Here is a 13,437-nt window from a genome sequence, read left to right on the forward strand (position 1 = left end):
TGGAGAATGGACCATAAGTGTTGTCTAGATCTGTAGCTAGCGCAAGAAATATAAAAGCTATTTGGTTTAGAAACTTTTATACAATTGGTGTTATGCCTCAACTATTGTGTCCATTGGGAAATAAACTGCAAACCAGAGTATCCACAACACTGAGTGTTACGGGGAGTCAGCACTGTAGCCCCTACCTTTTTTATAGCTCCTAGGACAGCAATTGCCTACTTCCTTACAGATTAGTCTTTTCCCACAAGTGTCAAGGGAAGCTGAGGATTACCTAGGTCCAATGTGGTCCAGCACTGGGAACCTGAAAAGGACTGTATTGCTTTCCAAACCTTCCCCTTTTTCAGAAAATCCTTTAGTGTCATTCCTTTAAACAGCCAGATCTTGAAATGAGTTGTCTTATGTCGCATCTTCCAGTGTAAAGGAAAGAGAATTTTTTTTTTTATTTTTATTTATCCATTTATTACCCACCTTGCATGGACTTGGTTTCTTTTTTGGAGGGTGGGGGCAGGGGGAGGGTTGAACATAAACTGCACAAGTTGAATTCTTTCTTCTGTGACATTAGTTTATGGTATTAGTCTGTTAAGCAGAAGAATATTTCAGGGGTCCAGCTCCAGCAGAGCCTTGAAAACTAACACTTTATCAAGTCATTGCTTGAAAGAATTTATTTTTGTATAGGAACAGAGATTAAAAAAACTATTTCCCTCCCCTCCAATCTCTTTTGCCCTGGCTGTCCTGCCTGGTTTGCTGGTTCAGTTTCAGATTATTTCAGCTGCTGCAACAGAGGAGTCCCTTGGTAGAATATTGGTGATAGTAAGACTGAATTCGTTGTGCCATGACAATGACAGTGACAGCAGGCTTGTTGCAATGCTGAGCCATGACTTGACAGAAGCCAACAGCTACTGGCAGGCTGCTAATTTAAAATCTGTATAAATGCTGCACTTGTAGCTCTGCTTTCGGTAGTAAAAGTGAAATAGTGTGAAATGTCGTGGAAAATGTCTTCCTTCTGTTGAAATTAAAATGTGGGATTATCATGGGAGGGTTCAGAGAGGCTCTGTAAAATGAGACCTAGAATTACAATTAGTATCTGTATCAGGAAATAACAAGACTTTCTTAGTTCTTTTAATGCATTACATGATTTATAAAATACTTGCATTTTTATATTTTTGTACGGTTCACTTCAGTAATTACTCACTAGAGCAAAAGGAGTTTAATTACTGAGTGATTCTAGGATTCGGGTATTGATTGTCCCCAACCCTGCCTGCGTGCTGTGACAACTTTCACGCATGGATCTCTCTAGCAGTGCAGTGTGCTTAAGCTTGCATAGTTAGTAATGTTCTAATATTTGTTTCGTCTGGAGCAAGAAAAGTAGGGTCATGTTGCAATTTTATTACCAGGCAAGTTCTCGATGGGGCAATGCAGAAAATATTTGAAAGCCCCTTGTAAGGTTCCAATCTGGAAAGAACATTTTTCATGCCATTTGAACGTGGCCACAATTTTTAAATATGCTGCAAAGGGCAGAGACAGCCTTCATCAGAAAGGTACACTCTGTTCCCAGCAGTATTCCCCCCCCCCCCCCCCCCCTTCCCAGTATTATATATTTTCCTATCTTCCCTCAACTTGGTTGAAAAGTGTATTTAGTGATAGGTTATTTTCTTCTATCTCCAAGAACTTTTGTGATTAGGCTTTTCCCAGCTGCTGCATTCCTGGATGTGCTTGGTTAAGTTGTCTTTCTTAAATCTTAACAGGAATATCTTTGCAGAAGTATTGGTGCAGAACAAAACATATCACCATTGTGTTATATTGGTAATGAGCAGAAAATGTTGATAAAGTGTTTATCTTCCTTGCATTGTTGGGAAAGTTCCAGTATACATGTTGTTGCTGCTCAGACCTGTCAGTAATCTTTTGTCATTAGTTCATTCTTTTCCCAAAACTCAAAATTAAATTCTTACTTCAGCAATACATGAAGCATCAAGAATAACAAGGACTTTTGCAGACAAATCATTGATTAAGACAAATAGATCTCTGCAGCCCTGTTGATTTCAATATGGAACGCTATTAATGAGAACAGCAGGGTCTTTAAAGACCAGAATAATTATAAGGTTATGCTTCTGAAAATTGCAGTGTAATGAAGCCCCTTTTATTGTACTGTACTATATTTTGTTCACAGGCTGTAGCAGCATGACATTGCGCTGAGCCTTTTTGGAGGAAGCAAGACTGCCAGCAGTTCTCCATGTGCATCCTTTTATTTAAGTTTGACCCTCGGCCAGTTTCGAAAAATGCGTACAGGTAAATAGTTCTGATTAAAGCCAAAGTACCTTTTATAGCCTAATTTCATAATACTTTTGACTTAACACTAACTAGTGAAACCCAGCCTCAAAAACAAGGCTGAGTGCTTGAAAAGCATGGTATTGTAATGCCATTGATATGTTATTTTACTTTACTTCATAGTGGTACGTAATTCTTAAATGAAAAACTGTTACTGTGCATTGGTTAGAGTAGGGGTCTAGGACTTGACATTCCTGGATTTTGTTTTCTGGCTCTTATTTGCCATAGGCTCTTGGGTGTGTCACGTAAACGCTTGCTTCGGTTATGTATCTGTAAAACTAAGAAGGGTCCAATCTGTTGGCAATCTAGCCGAAAGTGCAAGAACAGAGATTAAATTAAAAAGTAGTGTGCTCCTTGACAACTAGTTGACCTCAACCTGACATAAAATACAATATCTCTAACTTATCAACCCTCCATGCAGCATTCCTAAATAGATTCATAGATTTATAGATTCATAGATGTTAGGGTTGGAAGGGACCTCAATAGATCATTGAGTCCGACCCCCTGCATAAGCAGGAAAGGATACTCGTCTAACCTCCTCTTGAAGACCCCCCCCAGGGTAGGGGAGAGCACCACCTCCCTTGGGAGCCCGTTCCAGACCTTGGCCACTCGAACTGTGAAGAAGTTCTTCCTAATGTCCAATCTAAATCTGCTCTCTGCTAGCTTGTGGCCATTATTTCTTGTAACCCCTGGGGGCGCCTTGGTGAATAAAACCTCACCAATTCCCTTCTGTGCCCCCGTGATGAACTTATATACTCGTTGTAGGGTCTGTCCTGCTGTCCCCGGATCATGTGGGTGGCCCTCCTCTGGACCCTCTCAATGTTGTCCACATCCCTTCTGAAGTGGGGTGCCCAGAACTGGACACAGTACTCTAGCTGTGGCCTGACCAGTGTTGCGTAGAGGGGGAGGATCACCTCCTTGGCCCTACTTGAGATGCACCTGTGGATGCACAATAAGGTCCGGTTAGCCCTGCCGACTGTGACCTCGCGTTGTCGGCCCATGTTCTTCTTGGAGTCAATGATGACTCCAAGATCCCTTTCTGCCTCCCTGCTCTCAAGAAGGGAGTTTCCCATCTTATACGTTGTTGCAAAGAATCAAGAAAGACCCCAGCTGTTCCCAATGTGAACATTATGGATTCCTATTTGAAATCTGGGTGCAGGTCATGAATCCTGTTCAAACCCAACAGCAGGAACATTGTGCGATACCCTTGAAAGGATTTCATGGCACCCTGACTGAGAATCGCTGACCTACGGTATTCAGGAATACAAGCCCCCTTGACTTTCAGCATGCACCTTGCTCCTTGTTGACAACCTCACTCCACAGTACAAAGCACAGATTGCTTTTGTATGAAGGTCCTGTATAAATCAAAAGAATTCAGATTTTCTCAAGTATCAGGCATTTCTCAGAAGAGTTCACAGCCAATATTGGTAGACTGGTCCTGTTCAGAAAAGGGAGCTTATTCTAGAGCTGAGAAGTTTTTTTTTCATGCAGAATCCTCTTCTGAGGGACTGAAAAATTGAGAGCCCTTTTACTCTGTCACGTGTATGAGCAATTCCTAATATCTTGTCTCACTGCAATCCTTTAATCACAAATATTCATCTTGGAGCAGTATTTTAAAGAATTCCCCCCCCCCCCCCCGAATAAAATGGGGAAACAACATTTTAGACTTCCACCTACACACAAGTTTGTGTTCTTAATTATTAGCACTGTATCACTACAATTTTTTTTATTGACGCACACTATATTGGTTCCATTTAAAGCTAACTGTCACATTTTTGGAAGCACAAGCACCCATATTGATTGAATAATTGTCAGTCAGTTTAATATAGCAGGCAAATTATTTTACCACCTGTTAATTTTTTTCCCCTGCTTTTTTTTGGTTGTCATGAATTAAGAACTAGAATGATGATTAAACCATCTAGTGCCAGATCTGTATCTTGACTACATCTGTATTTGTAGAAGGAAAAGGACTCTTGGGGGTGTTATGATGTGACTGGTATTGAATTAATATTTCTAGGCATTTGGTATGTGCCATTTACCCGTGTTGCCAACAGAAGGCTGATTTTCAATGCAATGGTGCCTTCTAGAGGACTCCTTTAGGCCTCGGTTGTATTCATGCTGATTTGGAATGTTGTTTGCCAAGTGAACTTTGTCACAACTGATATTTAAAGTAATATTTCTTGTAGTGTGCTTGCTATGAAAAAGATGCACCAAATTTGGAACTATTGATTGCTGGCAGAAAATAGCCTGCTATTAGTGTCAAAAATAGGAAAGAACTTTTGATCCATTTTGACCCAAATCCTGGCCTTTTGTCGAATTCTGTTTGAACTTCTCCTTTTCACATTGCTCGGCACTTCAGGTAAAACTGCCATTGATTAACCCCCTCCATTTTAGTGACATCAGCAAGATCATAGTGCTTCATGTAAGAGATTTTTAATAAGTTCAAATTTTCATATCGACATAGTCAATTTTAGGCTCAAAATATAAACAGTCTTGACTCTTAATTATATTTTATGTAAAAGTCAATCCTCTCACTCTTTTTCTTTTGCTAGAGAAAGACTAAAGACATAATTGTGACCAGTTTGACATGCTTTATCTTAACCGTATGAAAATTGAACGGCATAGGGCTGATTCATAAAGGTCCTCAGTTCTTGTGTTGAACTCCTCTAGCCATAGCTCTCAGCTTTATAAAGGAAATCCAGTTTGTCATTTCAGCTAAGCAAGTCACTTCACCTAGGCCTCTTTTGCCTCAAGGTCCTAATCTGGGCATGCCACAGTTGGAAATGGTACCTAAATCTCCTGATTACCTCTATATTACCCTAGTTACTAGTCTAGTGTGCCTCCATAGCACTCTTGTAGGAGCTACATGTTTAATTTTCGTAAATTAAAGTGACAGACGGTGCTGAATAAATCCAGTAGCTTAATTTTGTTTTGAGCTCTTTACTGTAACACATTCTTAAACTTCAACTGAAATTCTCTTTGCCAATTTTGTCGTCTTGCAGTCAAACAATTTGTCTTCTCCTGTCTTCTGAATGAAGTTATAATGTGGTTTTTATAGTATTTCCTTGTTATGTCAGAACATCTTTCTCTTGTATTTATGGTATGAACAGTCGTAACTTACTGCAAAGCCAACAGGGGGGAGTGCAGAAAATTTGAGAGTCACAACTTTTTTGAGTTTTGGAAAGATGAGATTTGTAGGTGTGGTTCATTCTCGATGTATAACAGCATTACATTCTTAGCCATTAGCCAGCCCCAGGGCACCTTGGATTTTTGTCTATTTTTGTGTAGGCAGTAGATGCAAATCTCTACACAAAACAGTGGGCCAGGTGGGCCAGTAAACTGAATTGCCTTCATTGTCCCAGAGGTGGCAACCTTCCAGGTCAAGTTTGTGGGAGGATGCTACGGTGGCATTGCCTACCCTCGTGTATTAATGGAGGACTTCATTTTTCCAAGTTTCCTGTCTCCAAGTGCCTTTCAATCGGTATAAATAGCATTGTTTTTTCATTTCCCTCAAGGCAATACAAGTTAAGTTGAAGTTGCAAAATAAGGTAACATGAGCAAGCCAGGGTCAGACTTTGATGTGGGCTACATCTTATTGTCCCCACTATTAATATGCATACAAAACGTTTTTTGTGTTTTGCTGTTCTATTATTGCTGTTTTACTAGTATGTAAAATTCTTCAGTTGCTAGGGCAATTAATCTGACAGCTGTAATGGGCACTAACTTAAATAGAAAGCCTAATGTTGATCTTTGCAACACCCAAAGGCCTAGAACGGAAAAACGGTCGTGGGGCAGTCATTCTGTCTCTTCCCCTCCCCCCTCCCGCCCCTGGAAATTGATTCCCAGAATGCCTTGCACTCTTACACGCATTGCCTCCATCAGCTGCTTCCTGTAGCCAGGAAGTGCAGACAGAATATGACAAACAGCAACACCAAGGTGAGGTGTTGCCCCTCTTGGTCCTTTTGGTGCCCCTCCCCTTCAGTGGTACCCAGAACATGTGCCCTGCTTGTCCACCCCATGTTGCGCTACTGTTAACGCAGTACTGGACCCCTGCCCTATCGGGCCCTATCAGCAGTTTGGTTTACCCTTATGTCTTTCATCTTTGTCTTCAGTCTTTTATACATGAGCTACATTTCCGTAAAATTGTGCAAAGCACTGTAGTCAATGCTCTACTATAGCCCAGACAGCTGTTGTCAAAAGTGGTGTGCTGGCATCACATCTTGCTTAACTATACTATGCATGACTTATCATAAATACAGGTTTCAAGCTTCAAAGCCATAATCGCATAGTCTTTTTATGGAACTGAATTATCACGGGAAATTACTTTAATGGAATGATTTCTCATGTTTTCAGCTCTTTGCTTCAACATTAAAATGGTACATAAATCTTAACACACTTGAAATATTTATCTATTTTTAGGTTTTGTATAATTTATTTGGTAATCGGGGTCATTTTAAGTGGCTTCCCTCCCCCGCCCCCGGCATGATTACAGTTTCATAAAAGGCAAAATGAAGATGTTTTAATCATAGCAATACTCTATAATGGCTTTATATTAAACTTGGAGGCTCCCTATTCTTTTGAGAAGATTTTGGGCAAATTCAAATACTTTGAATTCATGTATGCATCTCATGTAAACAAGCCACATCTAAGTTTCAAATTTCTGAATGAAAGAACTAGTTGGAGCTCTAGGAAATGAAATTAACATTTGCTTGCCAAGTCTTCTAGCTTTTTTTTTAAAAAAAAATGTGTTTTCTATACATATTTATGTATGAATACATTCTACAATATACTTCTGTAAGATTCAGTTTCTCTGAGCAAGATGACAGAAATAGTCAGTCATTTGCGAGCCTGCAGATTAAAGAGTAGAAACATCTAAAAGAGCAGAAATTGTACTACATGACCGTTGAGAGAGAATTTCATAACTTTTTGGCATCCAAAGAAGAAAGCACATGCTTTGCACTCTTCATCTGGAGATTTTGAAGCACCTGGCAAATAATTAAGACTCTCACCCAAGTTAAGGACATTGCTGCAGCATTGATATCCTTAGCTTATTTCCATTTTAATCTTTGTGTAGGATTCTTAACACACAGATGGACTGGCAATTTATGATCCAGATTTAAAACCATTGTAGTTGTTGACTGTTGACAGGATCGATCAAGATTTGGCCCAAAAGATTCTAAAGCTTGATAATAGTTAAGATCAGTACATCTTTATGCAGATCTAAGAGGTGAGGTCCTACTGGGGTTTATTCTGTTACATACATTGCTAAGTGTCTTTTTATAATGGAACCAAATGAACATGTTCTAAATAATTTTGAACTTGGTCTCTACAGTACAAATCTGATTAATGCAAAGCTAGTAGGAGGTGGTGACAGTAGAGAGGATAGTGAGATTGTAGGAAATTGGTTAGGGAAGTCTTCAGGTACTGAGAAGATGGCACTTCACTTTCATGAAATTGTAAATGATACAGCTGGCAGAAAATATGATATAGTCTGATTTGATTTAAAGAATAATCAAATTGGGGGTGATGGTGAACAATACTATGAAGGTACTGTATGTTGGACAAAGTAGGCAACAAGATGGCAGGTAAGCTGTCATTGTAAACGTGCATGCATGTATAAATAAAACAAATAAGTTTCATATGGTAGAGAAAAATGTCAAAAGTTTATACAGAAGCTTAGAAATGGTTAGCCTGGATATTCAGGTGCAGTAGCAGAATATTGATTTGTGACAGCAGAATAAAGGAGCTTCTTGGGCAGTGTGATACCTGTTCTATGCATACAAAATATCATGAATGGTAGGAAACTAAGAAAGGATTGTTTATGACTCTTCTGTATTTGCTGCCAGTCTGATGTAGATGCAAATATTTTATTTTAAAAACAAAGGTTAATATACAAGAATATTGCTGTCAGGGTGGATTTGATTTAAATCACTAGTCAGGAAGCCTTGACAATCATTGTTTTCTACAAAAAGTGCACTCTTGTTGCTTGATACAATCTTAATATATATGATTCACAACTCGGAGATAGATGATGTAGGTTTCATTTTTAGAAGGTACAGGCTATACATTTTAAAGCGGTGATTTATTTTGACATTTCTTCAGATTAATTTTGTAGCTACATCAGAAAACTGAATTATGATTTGTTGTTTTATTTGCCAAAGCTAATTGAAGCAGATACTTGTGAAGTCATTGGGAGGTGAACTAGCTCTAATTCACTAGATTAATTATGGTTATTTGGGGATATTTTTGCCATGCTGTTTTAGGAGGACATCAAATGAGTGCTGCAGCCATATGTTGTTAGCTTGGGGCTTTCTTCACTTTCTTCTAGATTTCTTTTCATCTTTGACTTCTACTCTCTCTTACAGCCTGGCAAGCTTGCTGCCATGATAGGTTTTTCTTTCTAACATACTATTCCCTCACTAGATCTCAAATCAATGGAGAGGCTATACCAGGGGTTGGCAACGTTTTTGGGCAGAGTGCCAAAGACACCTACAACTTCAACTTGTAAGATGTTGGCATGCCAGGAGCAGATGGCAGGGGAGCCACAAAGGGCCTGGTCCTTGTTGTGGCCATGTGGCCCCGGTCCCTTCCCTGCCATCCACCCAGAGGCACGTGTGCCAAGCAAAAGTCTTTGAGTGCCACACTCTGGCACCCGTGCCAGGGGTTGCCTACCCCTGGGCTATACTCAGAAACTTATCCCTCAAGAGTGCTGGAATATTCTGCTCAAAATGTTTCTCTTGTTTTTGGTTTTTTGGGGGTTTTTTGTTTGTTTGTTTTTTTTACTGCCCCTGCATCCTTGGATTTATCTCCAGACTCTTCCTTGCCCAGATCTACTCCACCCCCAATAATCCTCTATTCATTTAACTTCTTAAAACTTCACAATTTAGAGTGAGGTAAGGGTTTGACTCTGTACACAAACTTGCAGAGAGATAATAGGGCTGATGGTAGGTAATCAGGTCTGTTATCTCTCATCTCCATATACTGATGTTAACAAGGAACTGTCTCCCCAGAGATAACATCCAACATTTGAGAACTGAAACTAAGCATCACAGAGATGTTTAATGGGATCTTCTAGACTGAGTACTGAGTCCCATTGAGTAAAATGGTTTTCCTTAGTCTTTAGTAATCTATAGAGGAGCCTCTGGGAACTGCATAAGATTGGGCCTCTAATATAGTCCATGCCCTGTTGTGACCTATTTATAAAACTCTTCTAAAAAGGTTACATGAATACATTGTCTCAAATAGTATATAATTAGAAGTTATAATCCCTATTCCATGATTGATGTCTTTGAGCTTTAATATATCTTAAATTAAAACTATGTATAAGTTGTTTTTTTAATCTTAAAAAAATAAAAAATACAATTAAATAAACATGATTTAAATAAAAATCTGATATTTTTATTTTAAAGAAATAATTGATTTTTATCCACCCTGATTGTTGTGCAGTTGCATAACAAAGAGTCCTATCCAAAAGGAAGGAAGGAAGATATTACATGGACTGATTCATAGATTGTAGAGTCAGAAGGGACCACAATAGATCATCGTGTCCGACCCCCTGCCTCTGGCAGGAAAGAGGGCCGAGGTCAGATGACCCCAGCCAGGTGACTGGCTAGCCTCCTCTTGAAGACCTCCAAGCTAGGTGATAGCAGCACCTCTCTAGGAAGCCCATTCCAGATCCTGGCCACCCTTACTGTGAAAAGTTTCTTCCTAATATCTAACCTAAATCCACTTTCAATTAGTTTACACCCGTTATTCCTAGTCACTTCCTGGGGCGCCTTAATAAACAGCTCTTCACCCTATTTCCCGTTGACCTGTCCTAATAAATGTATAGGCGGCCACAAGATCTCCCCTCAGCCGTCTCTTGTGAAGGCTGAAGAGATTCAGCTCTCTCAACCTCCCCCCGTAGGGTCATGAAGGCCACTAATCATGCGAATGGCCCTCCTTTGGACCCTCTCGAGATTCCCCGCATCCCTCTTGAAGTGCGGCGCCCAAAACTGGACACAGTACTCCAACTGCATCCTGACCAGTGCCGCATAGAGGGGGAGCATCACCTCCTTTGATCTGATTCTGTCTAAAAGATCTTATTTTATATAAAATTTACAATCAAAATTGTCTTAATTTCCCTTCTAAGTAGGCAATTAATTTCATTTACTGTATGTAAAAGTGAGGCACCAATAAACAGTTCTACAGCGATAGTAATTACAGGTGCATTAAACTTTTCGCACCAGAGACAATGAAAGGATTGTACAGTGTCACAAGACATGAAGGAAACAATCCTGACGTTAATTTTCTAATTGAGCCCAGTTAGGAGCAATTTTGAATGTTCCACCTGTAATACTCCAACAAACATTTTGAAAAAAAATGTCATTAATTGCAAGCTTTCGGGTACAAGCACCCTTCATCAAGCATCAGAGAAAAGATTGTGAATGTTATCCTGGATGGAAATGGAAGTTCATATTTCTATGGTTAGTCTAATAAAATATATCACCTCTGTCCACGAGCCTTGATTGCTTTTTCATCTAGACCAATACTGCTACAACCTGGATACCTGTAATATTTGCACTTTTGTTGGCATACACTACTCTGCTGAAACTGGATATCTACTTTTCTGAGCAGGGCGTACTCTTAATACCCCAAATTAAGTACCTCATACTCTGAAGTGGCCTTACATATCTATCTTTTTTGTAATGCCATCTACTCAAGGTTATGAATTGCTTGCTATGCCTTTACATACTCCACTACAAGATGAGTGGGGGATTTTTAAATCTGTCCTGGGCTTTCAGAAAACTTTATTTTCAGACTGCTTTTAGAAGTGCGAGTGCTGAAATCATTTTAAAACTAGAATGAATCTTTAAATTAAATATTGACTCAGTTTATGAAGGGAATCCAACATGCTTTAACTGAAATGTGTGCATTGCCCTCTGTACCTTCGTGTGTCTGCCTCATGATACTGCAAAGTGCTTAAGGTTTTGCTCAGTGGACCAACCAAGTGCTAAATTGAGCAAAGTAAACAAGACTTGAACTAAAGTCTATTCACTTTTCATCATGGGAAACCTCTGTTTTTCACCAAGGCCCAAGGAAATATATTCTGTTTTGGGGCACAGGGGGCGAGAAGGGAAGGAAAGAGAGCCAGGAATTTATTTTTTTTATTTCACAGGTCTAAAAGAAATGGACTAATGTTATTGGCAAAACAAGTAGTAATTGCTATTTAAAGCTATAACACTGACCGCAAGGCTAGTTTAGATCAATGATGTAGAAACATTATTAGTCATTGTATCTATTCTAGAGAATTAATTGCTTTCAGGATAATGGACTCTTGTGCAGCACTGAAATGGCTCTAATGAACAAATATTACATTAATTGATTTTAAAACAATTTGCCTCAGAGTTTAACCGTCTTATATCTTTATCAGTTTGCTGTTTCTTGTTTAACTTTTCACACTAAACTTGTTGGCTATTCCTCCCCTTTCCTTCTTTTCTTTGACAAAGTAAAAGCTTGAGTATCTTTTGATGGGGGTGCAGGACATGAAACAGAAAGAAACACTTCAGGATACCTGAAAATGACTGGTTAAGTTTCCATAAGCATTAATTCAGTGATTCTCAACCTTTTCAAACTCCAGGCACCCATTGGTAAATGCCAGCTCTTAGTTTTCACTCTTTTCTATAGTTTAAAAAAAAAAAAAAAAAAAAAATTCTGCTGCTGCAAAGAACTTGCAAAACCCACAAGAGGTCAAAATGGTTTTAACATTAAGGAATCCAATTTTAAATCTCTGGGTCATCTCGTGAATCATGTTTGCACAACTAACTGTGCTAACATTGTTTGGCACTCTGATAGGATGTTGAGGCACCCCTGTGGCACTGTGGTTGAGAATCACTGCATTAACTCTGAAATTGTTTGTCCATATTTGAAAGAGTTGGATAGTCTAATGCTCTGATTCTTGATGCAAAGGTGTAACAGCATCACAGTTTAGTCGGAATATGATTCGTGGGCACTTGTACACGTGTTGGGAGTTTAGTCCCCTAAACTGAAATGGTGGGTTTCTAATTGTACTATTAAAAACCCACCTTTTCAATTTAGGGGCTTCCATTCCTGTTATGGTGAGGGGCTCCAACCCTTTTTTTTGTTTGTTTCTTTTTTCTTTCTTTTCTTTTTGCATAGCCTGCTCACATGTCCTCTGGCCAGGGGCCGAGTGACCCCTGAGCTGTGGGACGCTCTGGTCCTTCCCTCCATGGTGGCGGTGCCCCCTGGGGCTGCCCAGGTGGGTAGTTAGTGGGGGAGTGCTGCCTTAGCTATGGCTTGGGCAACAGTTGGATCAGGCTGGGTGCTGCCTCCGAGCTGGGGCAGCAGCTGCCCATTAGCCACCCACCCAGGTGGCCCTGGGGGGCGGCGCTGTTGCAAGGGGAAGGACCAGGACTCCCTGCAACTCAGGGCCTGCCGGCAGCTCACCCCTTGGCCATGGGAGAGATGGGCAGGCTCTACGGGGGGGCGGGGGGGGATATCAGGCTGGGCCCCTCGCCACTTTTTTTTCTGGCAGAGCCTGCCCATGTGAGCTGCCAGTGGGCCAAGCAGCCCCCATGCTGCAGGGGACCCCAGTCCTTTCCTCTGCAGCAGCGGCACCCCCTGGGGCTGCACAGGCAGGGTGCTAGCAGGCCAGGGACTGCCCTAGTTTGGAGCTTTATATCTTTTCTGCTTCCTATTAATGACCAGCACCGTTTAATATATTTGTTTGACTTTCTAAACCTGGCTAATTTAGGTTTAGATGATTTGTTGTGAGCTGCAACCCATTTAGCAAAATGCAGCACAGCAATCTCGGAGCTTGTAGAGTGAGAAGTGCTTATTACCAAATATAAACAGGGAATTTCATCTGACAATGTCTTTCAATTACATATTGTATTTCTTAACCCCCTACTAGGTTTTGATTATGGAGCCTCCAGAGATTCCTGCAGTTTGTCTGCTGCAGTGGCCAAGTCTCAGTAAGGATTCAAATGTTTCCTTCCACTCTTCCTGTGGAGCTCAGATTCTTACCCAACCCCCCACTCCCCCAAAAAAACTCATGGTTGGCATGAAAGAAAGCTATGTTTTGTTTTGTTTTTTTCCTTTTACTTCCTCTTT

At 40.3% G+C, this 13,437-nt stretch overlaps 1 protein-coding gene across 6 annotated transcripts in view; it reads left to right on the forward strand.

Annotated features, from left to right (window-relative positions):
* The window catches only part of TANGO2 (transport and golgi organization 2 homolog), a 79,834-nt gene that overhangs the window by 20,097 nt on the left and 46,300 nt on the right, over positions 1-13,437 (forward strand). For 4 of the 6 annotated variants that reach the window (XM_006021546.3, XM_025201519.1, XM_025201520.1 and 1 more), the window contains exon 3: positions 2,168-2,286. The exons of the other annotated variants lie outside the window; for them this stretch is intronic. In XM_006021546.3, the coding sequence (XP_006021608.1) occupies positions 2,231-2,286 (56 nt within the window). In that variant the 5' untranslated portion in view covers positions 2,168-2,230. The remainder of the gene's footprint in view (positions 1-2,167; positions 2,287-13,437) is intronic. 6 annotated transcript variants of the gene reach the window in all.

Source organism: Alligator sinensis, unplaced genomic scaffold, assembly GCF_000455745.1.
Source record: "Alligator sinensis unplaced genomic scaffold, ASM45574v1 scaffold570_1, whole genome shotgun sequence".
Lineage (NCBI taxonomy): Eukaryota > Metazoa > Chordata > Crocodylia > Alligatoridae > Alligator > Alligator sinensis.